Source organism: Leuciscus leuciscus (genome assembly GCF_965113295.1).
Source record: "Leuciscus leuciscus genome assembly, chromosome: 24".
Lineage (NCBI taxonomy): Eukaryota > Metazoa > Chordata > Actinopteri > Cypriniformes > Leuciscidae > Leuciscus > Leuciscus leuciscus.
This window is the reverse complement of record NC_138723.1, coordinates 24,843,377-24,867,656: the sequence shown is the minus strand read 5'-3', so window position 1 is coordinate 24,867,656 and position 24,280 is coordinate 24,843,377. Positions and strand designations below refer to the sequence as shown.

Genomic DNA, 24,280 nt, shown 5'->3' with positions numbered 1-24,280 from the left:
TTTAAAGAAGTAGTTAAATTCACTAAACTTAAAAAGAAAATAAATCAAAACAAAACTGATATCATAAAAATACACTTGTAAATTACAAGTGTGAAACATTCCTCTACCCGGGGATAAAAGAGGGGTTTAAAACGACGATAACCCGGAGTTAAACGCAGTGCAGAAAAAACTTGCCATGTTTTTGCCTCCTTGAAAACAGTGCTAGAATATCCTGACCAAATGTGTTACCCATGTTTTAGTACATATTATTATCTGGTTTGTTATGCTATTTTTTGCCATGTGCATATTTATGTAAATAATTATAGCATGTGTATTTTGTCAGACATTAATAAACTACTGGTAGGTCACCCGGAGAGTGTAGGTCAGATTTCCAAAACTCTGGAAGGCAGAAACGCAATTTCAAAGCAACTGCAAATTAATCGACAATACAGGGACAAAACACTTACACTCACCCAAATGAGTGAATAGAGATTAAAATGTATGACATTCATGCAGAATCATACCTTTCCACCCTCTCTAAAATGTTATGACCTTCTAAAAGCTGTTCAATTCAGAGTGAATACTTATTTTTATAGGTCAGTCCACTTTAATCTTCACAGCAAAATGTTTACAATGCAATTAGAAAAATCACATTCATTCTCAAATCGCATTTATTCTCAAAGGTGCATGAAATGACTTATGTTTTGACATGTAGGTCTTTCTCTGGTCCTGAATTATTTGAATGAATTATCATATTAATAATTTAGTAATATATGTTGAGGCAGAGGGTTAGGGTTTGGCTTCAGCTCTAATCCTCCAATGAACACTCAGCAGGCGTCAATGTCTGCAATCAAAGAGCACTCAAAACCCGTATTTTAATGGAGTTTAACAAACTGTTCTCAGTGATTCTGTTAGAAGTTCGATATTTATGTAACAGAATGAAAAACGTAGTAAAGTTTAACACAGATATGCAAATACTGACTCTGTTCCAAAACCCAGAGAGCTGCCTTGATGTCTACAAACATCTGCCTTGTGATGCAGTATTCTAGCTAAAGGAAAGGTTTACACCGTGAGTGTGGTTAGTGCTGGAAAACTAAAGACAAATAAACAAAAGATTTTTGTGCAGTTCAAAAGAAGCAAATAAAATATCCAAAACCGATGTTTTTTTAAAATGGATAAATTGACTGTTGTGAAATAAAACAAATCAGTGACAGGTTATGAGAAGCATGTGGAATCACACATCTTAAAATATGCAGCATTAGTCTTACTTTTTCCCTTAAAACGGAATAGTTTACCATGGTAACTGGTTTGTTTTCAGGGCATCCCTGTCAACTGTTTTTATAGCCAGCAAGTCTGTGCATCATGCAAATGCAACTCAGTTTGCTGCTAACATGTTGCTAAGCGTAATATATATATACACGCCTACATACAGACACACATTTAATAAAAAAATATATACTTTTCATTTAGCAAGGATGCATTCAATTTATCAAAGCCTTCCCTCGGGACATTTTGACCCGAAACTCATTTGAAATGTTTAAAGTATTCATCGGAGGGGTCCAAGACCTTAGGACTTTTGTTGCACTTGAACCACGAATACAGACCAAAAAGAATTTGAGGAGTTTATGTGCCTTAGGAATGAATGGAATGCGAGGAATGCTTCAGGATACATAGAAAAACCTTTAAAAAAATGCTGGTTTATGCATGTATTGGAGAGTTATTTTGAATTTAATTTGAAGGAATGTGAGAAATGTGCTTGAATATATTATTTATTGATAAAATCTAGTCATTTAAAGGTACATAAAAAAATATAATAATGAAAAATTAATTGCATTAAAAATTAGAGGGAAAAAATATTACAACTAAATGATGAAAATTTCTGGACAAAAAAAAAAAGAAGTATAATTTAGGGCTACGGGTCATTTTGACCCGCGAGGGAAGGATTTGTTACAGAATGCGAGGAGAGGATGAGGGTTAAAAACAGACAGGGTTATTTAAATGGTAAAATTGTACAACATTATTGTATTTTTGATCAAATAAAAATAATTTTTGATCTTACCTTGCTGAGCATAAAAGACTTTTCCCAAAAAATCTTACTGACCATAAACAGACCACTGAACAGTAGTAGGCTATTTGTATTTGTGTAGGTTTATGGGCAGGTATCGGGTTAGGCAAAAGAAAATGTCATTAACCTGATATAAAATCAATGGAAGTCTATATATGCAATGTTGTCACTAATATAGTGAAACAAAGCTATATTACAATGTAATCAAAACAAGGTATCTTAGCAACATTATTGTCAGAAACGCATATAATACCTTAAAAGTCTGTCTAGGTTTTGGAACACAGCCAGTTTGTTAGGGAACATAACTATATGGTGAGTCCTCTTCCTCTCTCTTTATTTATGTGGCTTCTAACTTTCACAGGATGTTTACTTCATACTTGTGTGGCAAACCCTTAATCACCCTTCTCAGTTACATCAACAGAGTCTTGAAGGTCAATTACATCAAATCCCAGGTTATCGATGCCTTCACGTCCGTGTCGGTGGAGAATAAGCTCCTTGTTATGTTCCTTGTTAAAACAGCAAGCGCAGTGCGGAGTCACAGCGGGTTCGGTTTTGGAAAAATTGGACAGGTCGACGCGGTATTTCCCATCCTTGGTGCGAGAGATGACGGGCAGGAAGCTGTAACCCCACTTGATCTCCCGCGGAAGGTAGGAAGTTCGGACTTGACAGGACAAGCTGGTGGATTCAGCCGTACCCTCCAGGAAGACCACTAACTCAAAGTCCTGCTGCTGAAGAGTGTCCGTAGCCATCTCGGAAAACGGGCTGGATTTGTCGATCACGTGGTACAGAGTAAGCGGGCAAACAAAGAACAGATTGTCCTTCCCAGCATCCACCAAAAAGTCAATATTCACCTGATCCAGTATGATGGTCTCCCCCTCTGGAGTGATGGTGGTCTGCAGAAGCTTTCCATAAATGTGGCTGCCAATAAGAAGAGTTTTCCGTAGGTTGGCCACTCGTATCTGGAGGCACAGATTGCCCTTCCAAAGACAAATGACTGCTGTTTCGCTGAAGGTTACCGTCTTTGCTCTTCTCTTCGGGAGAGAGATCTTTGCCAAAATGAGTCCACACATAAAGCAGTTTATGATGGCGCCCATGAGGGACTGGATGATCAACAGGGCGACCGTGCCCGGGCAGTGACCCGTGAGAGCCCGACCGCCATAGCCAATAGTCGTCTGGGTCTCTAAAGAGTACAAGAAGGCGGTCGTGAGGCTGTTAATGTTCTCTATACATTTCATCTGTTGAGGTTCAGACGAGTTCTGGAGAACATCCAAGTCTCCATTACTTTTCGCAAGCAAATACCAGAGCAAACCAAAAATGAACCAGCTTCCCGTGAAGGCAGCAGCAAATAAAATGATCACAAAACACCAGCGAACCTCAACAAACGTAGTCCAGAAGTCCAGAAGGAAAGCAAAATGGTTGTGATATTCAGTAGTCCCAAATTTAATGTTGCAGTGGCCGTCCTTCGTAACAAGACGTGTTTTCTTAATTTTCCGCTCCACGAGGTGATTATGAATCTGTTTCCGGATGAACTGGAACATCTTTCAGCTTGCAGAAAAACAGAAATGCATAAATCAGCAACACTGAACACTTTTGATTAAAGTAAACACTTTAAGTAAAATAATTTATACACTAAATATTTTAAATAAAATGTATATAAAATGTAAAAATGTCATACATATATATATATTTTTACATTTTATATACATTTTATTTAAATAACATTTTAATATGTATATATATATAAAATTGTTATGTGTGTAGTATATATATATATATATATATATATATATATATATATATATATATATATATAGATAGATAGATAGATAGATAGATATAGATATATATATAGATATATATAGATATAAAGTTATTTTAAAATATATATAATATTCATAGTGTCCTGCAATTGATATGAAAATATAATTATATTCTTGTTTAATGTTTAATATTATAATAATTATATATATATATATATATATATATATATATATATATATATATATATATATATATATATATATATATATATATATATATATATATATATGAAGAGTTCAGATGCAAAAGCCTCTAAGTGCCATCTGAAATTTTCTTTTAGAATGATCATTTTTGTAAAACTTGTATATTTAAGTTAAGTAATTAATAGGTCATTTGCATTGCCATTTAAGTGAAATTATTGAACTTAAATATACAAACTTGATCAAAATGATCATTCTAGAAGAAAATTTCAGATGGCACTTAGAGGCTTTTGCATCTGAACTCTTCATATATATATATATATATATATATATATATATATATATATATATATATATATATATATACACACACACACACAATACCCAAACACCCAAATTAATATTATAAAATAATTTTTAATGCTGAAAAACATTTTCAAAATCTCTCCTCCTAATGATTTCTAATACAACAATAATAATTTGATGTCTGGCAAGTGGTAAAATCCTGGTGAAAATGAATTTTCCTTCTGTAAGAAAAGCCCATTAAAATGCTTTAAAATGTTTCCAAACCCAAACCTCTGTAGGCAATGAAAGATAAATACTGCAGCTCATAAAACACAGCAAACCACACCAATACAGCAGCGATTGCTTTCTTTGTCACCTATAAATGTGAGTGTGAAAAAGTATATGCCACATACCTACAAACTGAAAACGTCCCAGCAAACTTCAGTGCTGCTTGAAGTTCAGGCCATGAAGTTCTCCTCTTGAGCATTTAAACATCAGGGTGCTGCTAAAATCCTCAATGAAATGTCCTAATCCCAGGCACATGCCACAGTTTACACACTATAAAGCAAAGACAGCTTAGAAAATGGTTCCAAAAACTAACCTCACATCAGACCTAGAGTTCGCTCACCAACCAACCAACGCAAACCATAAGAAAACATTAAAGAGCCACTATTATAGCATACGGGACAGGTTTGCATTGAGAGTCAATGTTCCAGTTATCCAAATACCTCCTCAGACCCCCGACTGCAATCAGGGAACCCCATTTGAAAAGAGGAACCTCAGCAGTGTAGTTCCTCTGCTTGTACCCATGGGAACGCAAAGGCTTTGCAGAGAACAACACAAAGAAAGGGTTGAGTTGAATCACATTTCCAGTCACGCTGATCCAAAACTCTGCATTTGCATTTAAATAAACTGATGTGAATGGTTTGAGATGTGGATAGTTATTTACAGTGAAGCAAAGTTAACTCCTAAATTTTGTGAAAATGTCCACCTGTTAAGTTTACTACAGTTTTTAAGTTAATCATATGAAAATAAAAGAGTCAAGACTTTGGCTTAAGTGCTGAATGTAAATAAACATGGATGTGAGTTTTGAGATGTTCTTTGCTGCATGAATGTTTTTTGTTTTTTTCAAACTCAGGATACTGGGGCAGAAATCTTTTTAAAATGTCATCTCAATCAAAAACTAACATGCATGTAATTCAAAACTTCACTCAAACACACAGAGCCGCTCAGGTAAAGAGAAGCTGACAGAGAGCTACACAAATACCACTTATCTCACATGTGGCCACAATAACTTCCTCCGTAACACTTGCAGAAAGATAAACCTCAGATTGGCAAACATTGTCAAACCACACTCATATCTCTCGTGTAAATCATTACAGAGAAAGAAAGTTGTTTATTTAAATACTGCAGCTCAAACAACAGAGCACTGCGCTAGCAACGGCAAAGTCCAGCGTTTCATTCCCATATAGATACACATGTACACACATACAAACACACACACATATATACATACATAAATACATTAGTGCTGTCAAAGATGAATCGCTTCTAGCATAAAAGTTTGTAAATAAATGTGTATGTGATGATATAAATAAATGAGTGTCATGTTTGACTGCATGTTAGAAATATGGCTAAGTCAAAAGAGTGGCCCAAATAGTTAAGAGAAGATATAATCGCCCTTCACAAACAAGGAACAGGATACAAAAAGGAAGCATAGTTGGAAGCATAGTTTGCAAGTTCAAAGTTAAAGGAACAGTGATTACACTACCTGAACGGGGCAGAACAAGGAACGGCTGCTACCAGATTTTTGAGAAGGCAAGTTCAGAAAAACCCTTAGTGACTGCAAAAGACCTGCAGCAAGACTTGGTGGAAACATGCACTGAGGTTTTAGCTTGCACAGTAAGGCACGTAATAAACAAATGCCAGAACTCCAAGACTTACACCAGAAGTGGCGGTTTGAAGAAGGCGGTTGCAGCACGTTAACCCAAGAATATTACTGAACTGGAAGCCATTGCTCATGAGTCATTAAAAGTTTCATTTTCAGTTGACTTTCACTTTATTTTGCCAATAAACCTTTGTAATGGGGGTTGAACAATTTTGATTCTGTATGTGTGTGAATATATACATTTACAAAAATAATAATACTGCAGCTCAAATGGAGCATGGCGTTTGATTCCCATTGTTACATAGTAATTTTCCACACATACAGATAGACTGAAGCATATCTCCACTGATTATGCAGATGACACTCGGACGCTAACGTTAGGCACGTCATGATCTTCCAGGTCGCAGATTTGGGTTGCTGGGCACCAGCGTGTCCAGAACAACTCAGTCAGTCTCCAATAATGCCAGTGGTTCTTTAACCTGTAACCAAGAAGACTAACACACACACACAGCTTCCTCAAGGTTGGATTTGGCCAGGGTCTAACTAAACAGGAGAGTATTCTCAAAACATCAAGATAATACGTTATTTCTCGTAATACGTAAGGAGAGCTACACTTTAGTTTAACTGGAAAGTAAGGCTTTAACAAAGAGATGGTCCCTTAAACTATAGACTTCATTGACCCCTGTGACCATAGTTGTCAGAGTACCTTAGAAAAACAGATGTATGTATTGACATGTTGAAGACCTTTCTCAAACAAAACAAAACATCTTTCCATATTTCATTTCTGGAAGCCGGGCTAAATGAGCAAGCACTGTTACTGCATTCAGACATCAAATACAGACATTAGAGAATCACACTGGCAACTTCTATAACAAAGTAAAATCTCACAAGCCTAGAGAAGTCATTCAACTCATGACATTTAGAGGAAAAATATTGATGAATACCTTGATTATAATCACTTATTACATATACATTGAAACAGCAGTTTATTCCAAAATCCACACCCTTCACCATAGATGTGCGGAATCCAAATGTCTGAGAGCAAACTGAAAATCAAATTTAAAACCAGAAAATTTTCAAAGAACAATATCTGGTAAAATACAGAATTGTTTTCCAATTGCTAAGAAAATTGTATCATTCACTTTATAAATATTGTACAAAAGGGCAGACTTGTTCCCATTCAAATTGTAATCAAAAATTATAATACAATATAATAAAATATTTTAGGATACACAAATTAATTGAAATAAATGATAAAATATTACAAATTCCAAAATAAACATGCTCACTAGCAGTCTTAGATATTTGGACTGTATTTCATTTGAAAAAATAACAATGGGATGTACAACATCTACGTAGTGATGCAGCCTGGAATTAAACCACTCCATGTTCATTCATTTGGCCAGAGGAGAACTGGACCCTGAGCTTTTCCTGTTAATCACAGTAAAGCTGCTTTGAAGCAATCTGTATTGTATGAAGCGCTATATAAATAAAGGTGACTTAAAAGTCCCCCCTTTGACAACAGTCAAGCTCCATCACATTTAACTTCAATATATAAAATAATTTACAAAAAGCATTGTTTTGAACTGGAAAGTGATATATGGAGATGGAGAGGCTCAGTCTGACAGCAACACTTGTGTGGTATAATTATGTAATTGTTCTGGAGAGCCTCCGTAAGGCCATTTAAAAGCTCTTAAGGAGTTTTAAACTCTTCTCTGGAATTTTCTGTCTAAATATTGAATCTTGCTGCCAAACACAGCAGATAAGTAATAAGACCTGGTAATTATGTGGAAATAATGAACATATAACAAGGAGCTAAAGCCACAGGAGTGGGAGCACACAAGAGCTTTAGCTAGTGACAACAATGAAATTAGCAGTAGCCAAGCCAGATGCATCGAAACCCTTAAGGAAAGAAAACCATTAGTTATATTTGTACTCTTACTAAAGACGTTCTCAAAGGGATTTGTTGTGACTGGCTTCAGGTGCTTTAGAGGAACAACACAAAGATGAGAGTTCTGACTTATAAATCATCTCAACATTAGTCAAGTCTGGATGTCAAGCTGTAATGAGAATGATTGAGAGGTGCAGGTGGGAAACGGTCATCATTTGCTGTCCCTCATGTCGTTCCAAACCTGATTTTTATCCGGAAATATTTGGCATAGATGACTATTAAGGTCCAAATAGGCCCAAAAAAAGCAATCCACAATCTGGGAGCTATATTCCAAGACATCTAAAGCTGCTAATGACAGATTTTCATTTTTGAGTGAACCGTTTGTTTCCTTTAAAAAGAGAATTGATATTCAAAAGAGAAATAATTCTATCCTGTGATTCCCTGTGAATAGAGGGCATTGTAAGACTTTGATTATGTAAAGCGTAACAGTGAAATCTTCTTTAAAAACTCATTGTTAAACCACATAAACAAACTTTGAACAGTCAATCCTGTTTTTCTGCTGTGGAGTTTTGGACTTTTTCTCTCTATCCCTGGATTTACAATGAGCTCTGAACCAAAGAACTACGTTTGAGGACAAAAACAATCTGCAACTGAAAAGCAAAAACAGTATCAGTTGTGTTGCACTCTATGATATTTTACTCTTCATGCTTCTTAGACTAATATGAAGTCAGTAGGTTTCATTCATTTCTTCAGAAATGTTAAAAACAGCGCAGGAGCTACACTGCGACCCGCTGCTCTGTCAGTCTCAGCCAAATCTCTTTAAAGGACCCCTAAAACCTCAAAGAATGAGGCCTGGGACCCCTCTGGCTCCGATTCTGCTTTAAAATGAATGACCACGTCGCACCACAGACAGGCGCACAGCCTGACCAAACAATTGTGGTTTTGGGGGATGAATTTGGGTTGAATCCACACTATCAACTGCAGCATGACAGACAAAACACAACTAAATGATTTAAAAACAATCAGTACTTTATTAAAATGTAGAATTAATATGTATTAAAAATCACTAAATCTAACCAGATTTAGACAAAAAATGACCACATTACACTACACAGAGTGAATGTGTGCTTAAACCTGCAATTACGACATCATAACATTAATAAACAAGTAAAAAAGATTGAAGTTCCCAAAAAAAAAAAACAGGTCTCTAGAGTTTCCCGGCCTCTTTGAACTTGAGGAGCAGGGCATCATCGGCACGCAGCGGGAACGCCAGGCTACGGTTGTGATAGTAACTGGAATCTGCCTGCAAGTTCTGAATGACATCGGAAAGCAGGTGGGCTCTTTCCACTCCACATCCTGGAGCGTTGTACTCCAGCGAGGTGAAATGGACGTGGAGGTGATAGTACGACGGTTGATAGTGGAAATAAACGCGCAGTTTGCTCGGAGGGACGCCGTACTGCCGCTGAATGGTGTCCTGTGGACATACACAAGACTTGAATTTCAATTTGACGTACGCAGCCATGCTACACCTCACAAATGTACTTGGAAAAACCTGCCGTTGTATGGTGTTGATGTTGTTTTGGGGGATTTTGAGATTGTGCTTTTGTGATATGTTGCAGGCTGGAATCAAACTGTTATCTTCCACACGATCACCACAGATCAACATCAGTAGTTTTTTTTTTAAAGAAATAAATACACTTACGATACATTTTTTTATTAAATTCAACGAATCATTTTTTTCAGTGTACTTTTAGCATTAAATTGAATAAAACTGACAATAAATCATTTCACAATACTTTTTTCTGCATTTTTGATCACATAAATGCCATCTTGGTGAACATAAAAGGCTTACCAACCCCAAACTATGTGGTAACCACTGCGCCACATACTTTTAAAAAGCAAGTACACATTTAATCAATTAAATGTTTAATCAATTAAATGTTTGGGCGCTTTTGTCCAAAACGACTTGCAAGTGAGAACAATAGAAGCAATCTAATCAACAAGAGGGCAACAGAATGTAAGTCCTGTGCCCATTGAAAGGATTTTTTTTCTTTTTTTAAATGGGTCTACATGTTCAGATTAACAGTGACATCTAGTGGACAACCGAATAAGTTCCACTTTCTTCACTGTAAACGAAAATCATTTGTCGATGAATTTGACAGATGAATATAGCTCACCTCTCCTTTACTGCGAATGTTTGTGAGTAATGGCAGGTGCTCTGATGTAAGATCCCTCAAACTTTTCACATCCCTCCGGTGGACGATGGCAATCAAATACAGGTCTTGTAGCTGGAGAGTTAAGGAAACAATCATTGATTTTCACTGGCCTTTTATTCATGGAGTCTCAAATATTCTGACACAGATTCATCGCAAATTCACCTGCTTTTGATCCCACTTGAAATCGGGCAACAAAACAAATCCAGTAACAGGGTCTGGGTCCTCGAAAACAATCCGATCAGCCTCAGCTTTCTTCTCCAATATATTGTGTACCCACTGAAATTAAAAATGGAACATAGGCAGTGCAGTTATAAGCTGTATGTAATGTGTGTGTGTGTGTGTGTGTGTGTGTGTGTGTGTGTGTGTGTGTGTGTGTGTGTGTGTGTGTGTGTGTGTGTGTGTGTGTGTGTAATGAAGGGTCAGAGGTCACTGAAGCCTCACCTGCACACTGAAGCTCTGGCTGCTGATGTACGGTAAGGTGAGGTTACGATAATCCTCCCCTGATTCTTCAACTAGAAAAACCTCCTGATGTAAATACTTCTTAACATGCTTCTCTGTCGCAGGGCAAATCACTGTTGTTTTGATTTCTGGCACAAAAAAATGTAATGGTCATAAATCATCCTTCAAATGGACTTTTGGTTTAACTTGTGATGATGTGGATTTTGTACATTGCATGTAATAGAGCCTTGGACTTTCAACAAGCAGTCATGCAAGTTTTTCAATAATTAAATTGCAAACTTTTTTGAAGGAACTTGTGAAAGTGAATGCAGCAGTGCTGGGTACAGTGATTCTTTGTTATAACAAAAAGGACAATTTGTGCATAAATACCAAATTAATTAGAAACGTGACTTACATTCAAAGCGGGGATGTTAAAGTTCTTGCAAATTAAAAATTTCATTTATAAAAATTCTGAATTACATTTCAAATTAGTTTTGAAAGCATTTTTCTTTAAAAATCATATTAAGACAGAAAAGTTCCTTATTGAAGAATCACATAAAATGAGATAAATACAAAAATATATCAAATGGCGACTGGATTTATCAAATATTAAATGATAAACAGCATAAATATATATTTAACCAAAAATGTATGCCCTTTTGGTGGAAATAAATGTTGTAATGTAATTTCCATCAAAAGGTGCATCAGATTTTGGTCAAGATCTTGAATTGACAATGCAAGAGTCCAGTACTCTGTAAAATCTGAAAAAATATATGTTAATTGAATAAAAAAGGTTTCTGACAGGGTTTAAACCAGTACGAAAGAACATGTTGGTGGATCTTCTCCATATATATTAAAAACGTGTGTCATCATGGCCTATTCTGCAACGGGCATAAACAATCTGTTCCCATCGGTTTGAGATTTGATAGAAACTTCTTCCAACATTGGGGCTGATTTCATGAAGTTGGTTCATAGTATATAAATCCCCTTCTGTTTGCCATTTGGTATTAATATATGGACAAACAGAGGCTGGTGAAAACATCTAATCCTACCATTCAGGTGTGCTGGCGCCTGCAGCTGGTATGTGCTGTACACGTCATTCTTCATCTCCAGCTGGAGCTGACCGCTCTTCAGTAACTCAGACAGTGTGTCCTGTCTGATGGGAGTCTTCTCCAGGATCACAACAGCATCCTGATCCTTCACCTAGGAAACACAACATATGTCAAGGATTTCAAGTCATTTAAACATGTATTCCAAGTTCCCAACTACCTAGTGAACATTTATTTACTTACCTGTTAGTACTATTCCTAGTTATACTAATCAGTTTTAAATTAATTCTAACCATCATTCCGACTAGTTAGATATAACACTTTAAAAAATAAAGTTATCAATAGATAAAATATAAATTTTAGGACTATGAGCATTTGGCTTAGCGTTTATAAATACGTTCTAGCATTTAACAAATAACTAACTTACTAGAAAAGTTGCAATGGATACTAGTACCTTAGAAATAAGTACTGTTACCCAGTAACGTTACTAGTAAATCTGTAATTAGTAAGAGATAAGTAAAAAGAGTAGTTAGTGATTTCTGACGGTAGTTAGTTCTTTCCCAGAGTGTTTTCTCGTCTCTCTCCTGCACACGCACCTTCCCATGAATGAAGATGTTCTTCTCCCGCGCACATTCACGCAGAATGCGGGTGACCTCAAAGTCCGAGACCGGGCTGTCGGATGATCGTTCTCCCTCGTCTCCGCGTTCATTGATCGCTTCTGTTTTAGATCTTTTTGCAGCTCTGTCGTTCTCGCTTTCCGCCATGATTAACCCGCTGGAAATCAACCAATCAAGATTCACTGCGGGAAACACACGGAGAAAATAAACCTCTGCGCATGTCTCACCGACCGCATCCTGATTGGTTAGCATGGACGTGCCTCGGCATGTAAACAGTCTCTGATTGGCTGATCTTGTGAGACACGTGCTGCTGCATTTTTACATCTTTTGTAACATCAAGAAAGCTGTTACAAAACACCAGCGAGACTTCACGTAACCTGAAAACGCGTAAGTACTGATGTTTTTTATAGGTTAAAATAGCTATAGATTATTTAGTTTAGTTGTACTGCACAATTGACTCAGAATGTGTGATTGTATTTGGTTGCAGAGACTTTAAACGCAACCGCAGCAAAGAAAATGCTTGTTGCAAAATAGTAATACTCTGTGTCTGTGTAGCCTACTGGCAAAGTTTTGAATCAGATCGATTGCATACTAATAATATTAACAACAACAATAATAGTAGTAGTAATACTAATAATGTCAAATAAATGAGGTACATTAGAGTCAGAAATTAATTTGTGTCTAAAACTACATTTTGATTTGACTCATGATGCAGACAGTACTGAATACTGTTTCCACTCAAAAAATGATGATAATAATAATAATAAATCATAAATGTTTCTTGAGCAAATCAGCATATTATAATGATTTCTGAAGGATTATGTGACACTGAAGACTGGAGTAATGATGATGAAAATTCAGCTTTACCATCACAGGAATAATAAATTAAATTATATGTATATATTTGAAACGATATGTATTGTAAAATGGGATATACAAATAAGCGTGAATGAAATTGAAAAATATAGTACAATTGAAAGCGCAACTATTAGAGCTACAAGACTTATGGTGTGGTACTGAATATTCAACTAGTGAAATACCTTTTAACAATATTAATATACAGTTGAAATCTCATTTTAAGTGAATTATGCTTTCAATAGAAAATGGCAGTTCAGACAAAAAGTGTAATGAGCTCAAAGTGAGAAGCAGAAATGAAAGATACTGATTTTGAGTACATGAATTTGATAAGATTTTTTGTTTTTTATATATTTTATATAAAAAGTTAAGTTACATTCAAACCTCTTAATTTCATTTTAAAACAATTAAACAAAAAAAAGAGAAAAGGGGGAAATTAACAAAATATCAAGCAAAAAATACAAAACTTATTCTTAATATTATGAAAATATTTCTATTGAAGTCCTTTTAAAAACCAACATTTGAAAAACATTATAAAACACATTTGTGTAAATGGACTTTTGTGTAAAATTTTTTTTGTTTTTAAAACTATTTATACCAGTTTCTCCAGTGTCCTTTGGCTACCTGTGTGGAGGTCTGCGCGTGCCGAACACGACCATGAGCCAAAACTCCATTCACTGGTTCCGCAAAGGACTGCGTCTACATGATAACCCTGCTCTGATCGCTGCCCTGAAAGACTGTAGACACATCTACCCCCTGTTCCTGCTGGACCCCTGGTACTCCACTAACACTCACATCGGCATCAATCAATGGAGATTTCTGATGGAAGCTCTCAAAGACCTGGACTCCAATCTGAAGAAACTCAACTCCAGGTGGGGAGAAAAAAAAAAAACGATTCTAAGACAAACTAAAGATGGGGTGGAGGTTTGAGCTAAGGGTCAAATGTGGACAAATATGTTTTTCTCAAGCATGTTTTGTGTATTTTCTTGTACCTCTAGGCTGTTTGTTGTCAGTGGGCCGCCCACAGAGGTCCTTCCAAAGCTCTTTGAGAAATGGAAGATCACTCGGTTGACTTTTGAGGTTGATACGGAGCCGTACAGTCGGAGCAGAGACAAGGAAGTCATGAAGTTGGCCAAGGAATATGGCGTGGAAGCTATTCCAAAGATTTCTCACACTCTCCACAACATTGACAGGTAATGCGTCATCATTTGTAAATCATATTTTGATAAAGATTTGCACAGAAACACTCGCCTGCTTTTTCATACAGAATTATCGACGAGAACAACGGCAAGACCCCCTTGACTTACGTTCGCTTCCAGAGTGTGCTGAAAGCCATCGGACCCCCTAAAAAACCTGTTCCTGCTCCAACCAAAGAGGACATGAAAGGTATCCGCCCCGGACTGCATACTGAATGAGATTGGATTGTTGCTGGTTTTCTCTCCTTCATTATGCCTCTTTCTCTGGAAGGTGTGTCCACTCCATTTTCTGAGGACCATGAAGAGAAGTTTGGAATTCCAACGCTTGAAGATCTTGGATTGGATACATCATCCCTAGGACCCGATCTGTTCCCGGGGGGTGAACAGGAAGCTCTGCGCAGACTGGATGAGCACATGCAGAGACCGGTACATGCCCCAACACCTTTCAGTGCATATTAATAGCATATTGCTGCGTCCGAAATCACGTTCTGTCTGAGTAGGTACTACATTTGAATTTACTTCACAACCGTTAAAAAAGTACGTTCTATATACTATGAATATGGGTAGTTTGAATGAAATTCAGATGTACTACATCTGCCATGTTGTTACTGTCATGTGACCTACCAGCGTCAGTTACGTCGCTTAACTGCCATTCATAATTCCTCTCCCGTGGCCTCATGGGATAGTAAAGTGTCCAGTGAATGCGCACTTCAGAATCTCGGCCGAAATAGTAGGTCATCCGGGGACTTTTCGCCTCGTTTTTCACATATTCGGACATATTACTCTTCTTTTTTTCCTTTTGCATAATATATAGTAGGGAAGCATTCAAATTCAGAACCAGGTCCAGACTATGAAACTTACAAAAGTCAGACATGTAAAAAATAATGAATAGTACACATTTTTTTAACACCTAACTATAAATTTGACCTTAAGATAAAATATGTAAATATATAATGTGTGTGTGTGTGTATAATATACTAATATAATATAATATAATATAATATAATATAATATAATATAATATATATATATATATATATATATATATATATGATATTTAAAAAAAATAGTACAAATACTTTTTATAGTAGAAATCAGTAAGATTTTAACATTGTTAGAATAGGCTTCATACATAAAAATGCACATACATATTTGTAGGAGCCATTTATACATTCACCTTTTCTGGGTAGGTTAATATTGCTGTTACTTATTCTAGCCACTTGGTGGGAGTGTTGCATTGGGTGTGACACGTCACTGGGAGTTAGGTAGGCTATATTTACAGATGTAGCAATCAGTTAGGAAAAGGTGTGGATGGCGGAGAACACACAGTTCTTACCGTTGCCGTGAGCACTCACTTTACCAACAGCACTTTTTTTTTTATTTAGCACTGGGTGAAGGACCATTTTGTAAATTATCCATTTTACCTTTATAATAAACGGGAACACCACCCAAAGAGAGCTAATGTTTGGACTCAGGATTTTTCTGCTACGCTTTGAGAATACCATGCCATCCATGCCGAGGCTTATAGGATAGCCTCTACAATATTAGTTCCCACTCTAAATGTCTTAGTAAAATTACATTTACATTTTTTTATTAATTTAATTTAATAATTAAAGGTCATTTTAATTGTGTGCTGTATCATATTTTATACAAAAATTTTCAATCAATAAAATTAAATCTTAAGCATAAGTGTCTTTAATCAAGCAAAACAATCCATTAGAAATATCAATAACAGTATAATCTTGCCATATGGTTTTTTGATTTGTTGTTGTTGCCTCCTTGCAGGGGTGGGTGTGCAAGTTTGAAAAACCACAGACGTCCCCCAACGCCTTGATCCCCAGCACCACCGTCCTGAGCCCCTATGTCCGGTTCGGCTGCATGTCTGCGCGCACCTTCTGGTGGAGGCTCACAGACGTGTACAGAGGGGTACGTCAGGTGTCTCGCGCGTGACCTGAGCCGCTAGCAGTTGTTTAACAGTTCCCCTAACAGATTGTGATGTGTCTCTTGCAGAAGAAGCACTCTGAACCTCCGGTTTCCCTGCATGGTCAGCTGCTGTGGAGAGAATTTTTCTACACGACTGGCGTCGGGATCCCAAACTTCAACAAAATGGAAGGAAACGCTAACTGTGTGCAGGTGGACTGGGATAACAATCCTGAGCACCTCGCTGCATGGAGAGAGGTAATGTATTATTGTAATGTATTAAAAACTTAATGATATAGTGATGCACCAGTATTTTAGCAACCAATAATATTTGGCTGAAAATGTATTTGTGGTTTAAGCCGAAAAAGTTTTAAAAAGGACGAAATCACTAACGGAAACCGCGTGTTTTGACAATGTCAGTGTCTATTTCATGCACAGTCACACAGTGTGGATAAGCCGACACGTTTGGGTTGACAAAATCAGTTTGTTGTTTTTAATCGATTTCATTTTGATGGACTGTATTCAGTTGATATGTGAACAAATCTTTAATAAACATTACCATCCAATAATTGCAATGAGCTTTGTACTATAAAAGTTGGCTAAAAAGAAACTCTAAAGATATTTTGCTAACAATATTCACTATATTACATTTATCATTCTATTTTTACTTAACCTGTTAGTGACGTCTTGACATTAAACAATCATGAAAACAAGTTCGAAACTGTTTAAATTTTAACAAATAATATTACATTTCAACAAAAGCCTATATTAAAACTGCCTTGTGAGCGAAAACACATTTTATATACAGCTCTGGTTTTATTTGAGTGTTGATTTGATTAATTCATTGATTATTAATTAAATATATGGTTTCTTTTTTCAGATAAATAAAAACAATCATTTCAGTTTCGGTAAAAAGTAATTTTCAGTTGGCGTTTACTGAATGTGCATGTGTGATTTCAGGCTCGGACCGGTTTCCCGTTCATTGATGCCATCATGACACAGTTACGTCAGGAGGGCTGGATCCATCATCTGGCCCGGCATGCGGTCGCCTGTTTCCTGACCCGAGGAGACTTGTGGATAAGCTGGGAGGAGGGCCAAAAGGTTTGAGGACCAGCTATAGTACAGAATAATACAGCTAGATGAGATATATAATCATTAACCTGCTGTGTTTCTGCTCACTGTCATCCGAAGGTGTTTGAGGAGTTGCTGCTGGATGCTGATTGGTCGTTAAATGCAGGAAACTGGCAGTGGCTCTCCGCCAGCGCGTTCTTCCATCAGTACTTCAGGGTTTACTCTCCCATCGCCTTTGGCAAGAAAACCGACAAAAATGGGGATTACATCAAGTTCGGTTCCTTTTTTACATTCTGTTCTGGTTTAAAAGTATCTGTGAAACAACTACTTACTAAATACTAACTCAACTCCCCTCACGTCTACCAGGAAATACCTTCCGCTGCTGAAGAAATTCCCTGCTGAGTACATATATGAACCCTGGAAAGCTCCTCGGAGCATTCAGGAGAGAGCAGGGTGCATTGTGGGAAAAGATTACCCTCGTCCTATTGTAGAGCATGAAGTTGTCCATAAAAAGAATATTCAGAGAATGAAAGCAGCATATGCAAAGCGCTCTCCAGAGGACAAACCCATCACTAAAGGTAATTATTTAGACCTAAAATATTGATATTATTCACATATATTTTATCTTCTGAAGAGTTTCTTGACTCAAATAGACACTTTTGTCTGAGTTTGATTCTTGTTTTCTCTGTCCAGGTGTAAAACGCAAAGCGGCACCTATCAAGCTTGTGCTTGAGAAAAAGGCAAAGAGATAAAGCTGGACTCTCTCATCCTGAATATTGATATACTGTGTTCTTCTATGGGTCAATTATGGTTCTTTATACTCTTTTTACTTTGATACATATGTAATGTAACATTTTTAAAGATTGTTTAGCTGTCATGGTTCTTACACTAAAGAAACATGTTCATTTTTGCATGCTGTAAATGTGCACTTTAAATACAAAGTGTTAATGTTTCAGATTTTCAGATAATTTTTTTTATTCTGTATTAATTTCATATATACATACACATATGTACACACACTTTAAAGTAAAGCAGAAAATGGCATTTATATAATGCTATTCTATGTGTGTGTGTGTGTGTGTGTGTGTGTGTGTGTGTGTGTGTGTGTGTGTGTGTGTGTGTGTGTGTATAACAAAATTCCGATTTTTTTTTTTTACAAAATAAAATTATGCTACAATAAAAACATCAAATTTTTTTCGCCATTCTTCCACAATATTCACATGTATTCACATCCATATTAACAGACAATGTTCATATTTATAAAAATTCAGTCCATGAAGGCTGGTTTACATTTAAGGACAAACTTTTAAAGTTTATGATTGTTTTTGGTATTCATTTCTGAAACAGTGTGACTAAGACAAATCTAAGAAAGAAAAAAAAAAGATATTTCATGATCTATGTCATATGCATATTTAAATATATGCAATTACAAAATAACAAATGAATTCCCTGATCTCTAACATAAGTCATTTCAAATATTTCTTGAGCAGCATGTTATGTTGAAACCACAGCAGCCTTTATAACTCCTAATTTGATTTTTCTTACAATGTTTTGTTACCAAACTGAACTCATCCTCCAGAAAAATCGATTCCATTGATCCGTTGAGAGTTCCGTCTGAACTATGATGTCTTTCTAGCAACGTTCATGTTAAGTGGCTCCGTCCTGAAGAAGAATAATAAACCTGAGGTTTTTGTGCTCTTCGGTCTTCACACAATGTTGCTCTCCAGTATGGGCTCCCGCAGGAAGATCCGTTTAAGGTCAAAAGCATTGAGGTTGACGGTCTTATAGCCCCCGTCCAGAATAAGCTCAGCCACGGCGAGTCCGACCGCAGGAGACTGCTGCAGTCCGTGACCGCTGAAGCCCGTGGCAAAGTACATGTTGGGCACTAGAGGGTGCAGTCCTACAATGCCATTCTGGTCAAAGGTGTTGTAATCGTAAAATCCAGCCCACGCGCTTGAAACCTGACAGATAAAGCAAAGTGCTTAATTTGGGGGAAAAAACTAGGCGGTAGAAATTACCTACACTTTCTAGTACACACACACAGTTCTAAGCCATATACTGCACTTCACCGTCTTAAAAACATCAGAAACTGCTAAATTAGTCCCAAGACAAAGAAAGCTGAAGAAAACTTTTTCTTCACGAAGTGGATAACATGAATAACAATTCTATATTACGACTTTCACCTTCAGTTGTTCAAATGCAGGAATACGATTGGCCAGATGATGCCAGACCTTCTCTTGAAAAAACTTGTCATCCACATCAAGGTTACTGATATCTGGTTCTTCTGTCTGCAAAAGGCAGAAGTAATATATGAATGAATGAACAAATGCATGCATACTTTGAAAGTAATACTTTTGAGTTCAGATCAAAACATGCTTATACCTCCTCTGGTGACATTCCCGTGAGGTAATTTCCTCCCAGTCCCTCTCGCCTACAGTAAACCCCTGAATAGTCAATCAGAAATGGAGTATCCAACCCTGGTCCATCGGGGCAATGCACCACATAAACAAACCTGTGAGAGATACCAATGATGTTAGTGAGACTCCACCATTATAGCATTAATGTCATTTTAATTGTTTGGAGAATGGATCGATGAATGGATTCAATTAATGAATTGCTTAAATCGTTTAATTAATATATTACTACATTAAAAATATATAGTCTATAGTTTTTAACATAGTCTTATGTAATATTTTTTATTAAATACTAATGAAATGTACGTATAAACAATATTTAATTAAATATTAAATTAAATAATGAAGTTTTATCTCATCTTTTTTTTTTAAAGCTATTTTACAATATTTAGCACTGCTCAATGTATACTACAATTAAATCATATTTATTTTTATTGAATACTAATGATAAAACATTAATACAATATAATACAAATTATTTCAACAGTTGATTTAGAATATTTAACACTGCTCATTCATGTAAATTAAAATTAAATATAAATGTTATATTGAATACTAATGATAATTAATATGATATAATTAGTGCTGTCAAATCATGATTAATCATTTAACATAAGTTTTTGTTTATATATGTGTGTATATATATGATTCCATTTTATATATATATAAATATAAAATCTATAATATAATCTATAATGTCTTTCAACAGTTATTTTAGAATATTTAGCACTGCTAAATTAGATAAATTACAATTACATTTTTTTTAGTGTGTGAAAACAAATTATATTTAATTAATTATAATATTTTAATAATAATATAATTATCTTTATTTTAGAGTGTATGCCACTGCTTATTCATCCAATTAGGTAAGAAACCATTGCAAATTACCATATAAATACTTCACAAGAAAAATTCTAAAATGTGAACAAACATGAGTCTTAACCTCTTTCTGGGCTCCACAGGAAACGGAATACCAGATATGGATTCTTTCGGTCCTAATCCGATGCCTAGCATGGCGGCGATCTTCCCTGAGTTTGCACCGGCTGCATTTACCACAATGGCACTCTCCACGGGCTGATACTCCAGACTGTTGGGCATCTGCACCTAAAACCACATCACATCTATCTGTAATGCTATCAGTGCACTTAAACTTTAGAGCATCTATTTGAAGACGATGAAAACGAGTGTGTTATACAGCTGGCGGGTTCTGAGATGTAGCTTAAAAACTTACATTGACATATTTGATCCTTTTGACATCAACAAAGTCTCCATCTGCGATTTCTGCCACATTTGAAGAGCATCTAAAACCTGAAAATCACATTCAAAATTTTGAACGTTTTTTTTTTTTTTACAAGCAAACCTCTAAATTAAAAAAATTTGCAAATGTAAGAAATCCTGCAGTATTATTTTGACAAAAATTGTAATTGTTAATCCTGACCTGTGACCTCTCCGAAGCACTGATAGACTCCCATAGACATGGCCTTACGTCTGAAAGCGTTAAGGAGAGACCAGGGATCAAACCAGCCCTCGTTCTCTAGTCCTTGGTGAGGAATAAATACGTTACTCAGTAATGAAGCTCACAAGTGAGATGTATCAAAGATTGGAAAACATTCACCAACCAAGAGAAGCCAGAGCGACTCCATCTGTGTTTATCCAGGGGAATCGCTCCTTCAGCTGGGACGGTGACAGGAGGGCGACCTTCGCACCAGCGTGTCTATGAATGAATCTTAGTTTTATTAATCTTTAACTTTGTATTGTGAGTCTGTTTATCAGATGATAGGAAAGGTTGAGTTAACACAAAGTAATTTCGATATTAAATCGGTGATTCAACTTGTCACCTTTGAGTGCGGTAGTTTTCCTCCATAATATGAGCTGACTTTTCGCTGGCGAGAAAGAGATATCCTGAATGATTAAACTGCAGATCAACGGGGTCTTCATTTACCACCCAGAGATGATTCTGTGGCATTTCGGCAGAACAGAAATACAAATTTACAAACACTTATCAGTATTCTCCAACTCTAAACCAGCACAAATGATCCTGCTGAACACTTAAGCACATGTAGAAACATTTACAACAAAATATTTAGTCTCCAGAAATACTAATACCTAGTCTTCATGTAACAATTTCTGTATGTTACAGTGCATTTTGTAACAAGAATAGTGTTTCAGGAAGCTTTTAACAGTGCCATATAAAAGGTTTTACATTAATGTTCTTCAGGAAATCAGCCGAAGTCATTGACAGCTCGATGTTTTCTTTCAGGGAGAACTGCTGGCGAATTCCACCACATGACAGCACAGTCGACGCCTGAGAATACTGCAGAAAGAATTGTACGATGAACAAACAAAAAAAAGTCACACACACATAAATATAGCAATCACATCATTACCAGATGGCACAAGCTGATTGGCTTTGCTGATCCTGGATCCAATAGAATTGCTTGTTCATATTCAGAATTTAAATAGTCTGGTTCAGTGTTTGGTGCTTGCAAAGTGTCTGTGTATCTATTAGCAGTAGCAAGTGTGTGTGTGTTTTTTTTTTGGTGTCATGATTTTAATATATGCCAGTTCACCCCCCCAAAAAAATAAAAAAACATTACCGTAATTGCATCATCATTTACTCACCTTTATGTTTTCATGTTTAATTCACAAGAGAGAAAAACTTCAACATGAGTAAGAGAGGCTTTACACAGAGCGGATGGGATTGTTTATGGGAAAGCAGGATTTCTCTTCCGAGGCTCCCAGACAGACTCAAATCCCTAGCCGATTATAATTCTTTAATTCAGTTTCATTTGAATTGAAGGGGTTGCATTGTAAATATAATTTGGTTTCGTTGTATAAATAATTGATGATGCAGGGAAAAAGGATCATAATCAAATATATGTTATTGAATATATTTAATTTAAAACTTCTGTGCATTTTTGTGTTACCATAATAGTGATATTTATCCAAGTTACGATCATTTTGCTTATTTCACTCTGATATTCATCATCAGACCTTTCTCAGTGTAAACCTAGATTGAATATTTCAAATCGAATTAAATGAATATAGATGTCCACTTGTAACTATTAGATTACATTTCATTGTTTTCCCTAGATATGAATATGAGCCAATGTCTGTTTGAAGCGCTACACAAGAAAGAAAATCTACGTGCTTGAACATCATGAGGTAAATTATTTAAAAAATATATTTTTTGAGGGTGAACTTTTAAAAGACATGATTATTGACATCCCACAGTATAGCCGATTCTGTCTCAAAACCTAGTGAGCTGCTTACCTTTACAACAGCTTTGTAGAATCAAAAACATGCTCACTAGTTTTTGAGACATGCTCCTAAGTGCCCTTGGATAAACTCACAGTAGGGTCTTTCTCCACCACCAGCACTCTCAGACCGTCCCTCACTCTCTCCTTCCTCTTCAGCCAGTATGCGATGGACCATCCCACGACTCCCCCTCCTACAATCACCACATCGGCCCTCTCGGGGGGCAGGCCAGGGGTCAACTCAAACGGGCTCCAGTCACTGCCGGGCATCGCTGCGGCCACTTTCTCCCGAAATGCCCGGAACTGAGCTTCCAGGTCTGCAACGAGTTACATATGATATGACAGATAACCTAAACGTTTTCTGAGTATATGTTTTATTGGCTGGAGACAGAGGTTACATCATTACCAACAAGTCTAGAAACCATACTGTGTTTGTAATATTGTTAGATAAGGTGGCAGAGTGTTTATGTTAATGTAATGCTGGTTTGTGGTAAATTTCTCCTTCATACATGTAAATGTAGGAAGAAAAACCTTATTTTATTTGGTAATTATCCTCTATCACAAAAATGCAAGAGAGAAATATACGAACAAACTGACTAGGATTATCAGGAATTAAATGGTAAGAGATCAAAAAAAAATTTTTTTGGATGATTGTTTTGTATTAGTCTGAATAATATTTTTATGCAGGAGGCGAATTTACAAATCCTACTATAGTGAACGCCAGACTTATGAATATTAATTGGGCACCGTTATGGGCACTCATGAATGTTGATTAGATTACGTGACTGGACGCTCCGAGGAAGTATACCAAGCAACGCCACTTACGCCAGTATGACGAAATTAATATTAATAAGCTAACCTTTAGCATACTAGGATTAGAAAAACGAGAATGTGTGGAGGGCACGCGTGAATGAAATGTCGCTCTGCAGGGTTAAACGCCATACCGGTATAAATACATGAAGTAAGTTATATTGAGTGGATCAACTCACCTTTATTAAAGTCCTTTTCAGCTCTCCTGCTGCTGCTTTTAAAACTCCGACAGGGCGCTTTCGGAGCTCTGAAAGCCGGGACGGAGGCGAACAACTTGCGCCACATTGCAATTGTCGTCAGACTGTTGTCTTTATTCAGGAAAATAGCTCCAATCACCTTCCCACACTGACACGCCGGTCACAGTGGAG

The 24,280-nt window shown here is 36.4% G+C and overlaps 4 protein-coding genes across 4 annotated transcripts; 1 reads left to right on the top strand and 3 right to left on the bottom strand.

Annotated features, from left to right (window-relative positions):
- Window positions 1–558: 558 nt before the first annotated feature.
- On the bottom strand, window positions 559–8,937 carry kcnj1b (potassium inwardly rectifying channel subfamily J member 1b). Its single transcript, XM_082157876.1, has 3 exons — window positions 5,019–8,937; window positions 4,704–4,848; window positions 559–3,589 (listed from the first exon to the last, which is right to left on the bottom strand). Exon 3 carries the CDS (start codon window positions 3,580–3,582, stop codon window positions 2,437–2,439), a length of 1,146 nt encoding a protein of 381 aa, XP_082014002.1. The 5' UTR covers window positions 3,583–3,589; window positions 4,704–4,848; window positions 5,019–8,937; the 3' UTR covers window positions 559–2,436.
- Window positions 8,938–9,077: 140 nt separating this feature from the next.
- Window positions 9,078–12,578, bottom strand: dcps (decapping enzyme, scavenger). Its single transcript, XM_082157882.1, has 6 exons — window positions 12,369–12,578; window positions 11,776–11,926; window positions 10,727–10,872; window positions 10,448–10,561; window positions 10,247–10,357; window positions 9,078–9,543 (listed from the first exon to the last, which is right to left on the bottom strand). The coding sequence occupies exons 1-6, from the start codon at window positions 12,534–12,536 to the stop codon at window positions 9,277–9,279; spliced, it is 957 nt and encodes a 318-aa protein (XP_082014008.1). The 5' UTR covers window positions 12,537–12,578; the 3' UTR covers window positions 9,078–9,276.
- Window positions 12,579–12,648: 70 nt separating this feature from the next.
- Window positions 12,649–18,543, top strand: cry5 (cryptochrome circadian regulator 5). The gene is made up of 11 exons (XM_082157852.1): window positions 12,649–12,776; window positions 13,846–14,116; window positions 14,243–14,437; window positions 14,512–14,630; window positions 14,712–14,866; window positions 16,226–16,366; window positions 16,451–16,618; window positions 17,321–17,461; window positions 17,552–17,703; window positions 17,798–18,009; window positions 18,125–18,543. The coding sequence occupies exons 2-11, from the start codon at window positions 13,902–13,904 to the stop codon at window positions 18,181–18,183; spliced, it is 1,557 nt and encodes a 518-aa protein (XP_082013978.1). The 5' UTR covers window positions 12,649–12,776; window positions 13,846–13,901; the 3' UTR covers window positions 18,184–18,543.
- Window positions 18,523–24,262, bottom strand: foxred1 (FAD-dependent oxidoreductase domain containing 1). The gene is made up of 11 exons (XM_082157855.1): window positions 24,092–24,262; window positions 23,199–23,419; window positions 22,049–22,159; window positions 21,684–21,802; window positions 21,465–21,559; window positions 21,284–21,385; window positions 21,077–21,153; window positions 20,789–20,949; window positions 19,814–19,943; window positions 19,615–19,719; window positions 18,523–19,392 (listed from the first exon to the last, which is right to left on the bottom strand). Exons 1-11 carry the CDS (start codon window positions 24,195–24,197, stop codon window positions 19,138–19,140), a joined length of 1,482 nt encoding a protein of 493 aa, XP_082013981.1. The 5' UTR covers window positions 24,198–24,262; the 3' UTR covers window positions 18,523–19,137.
- Window positions 24,263–24,280: the final 18 nt, after the last annotated feature.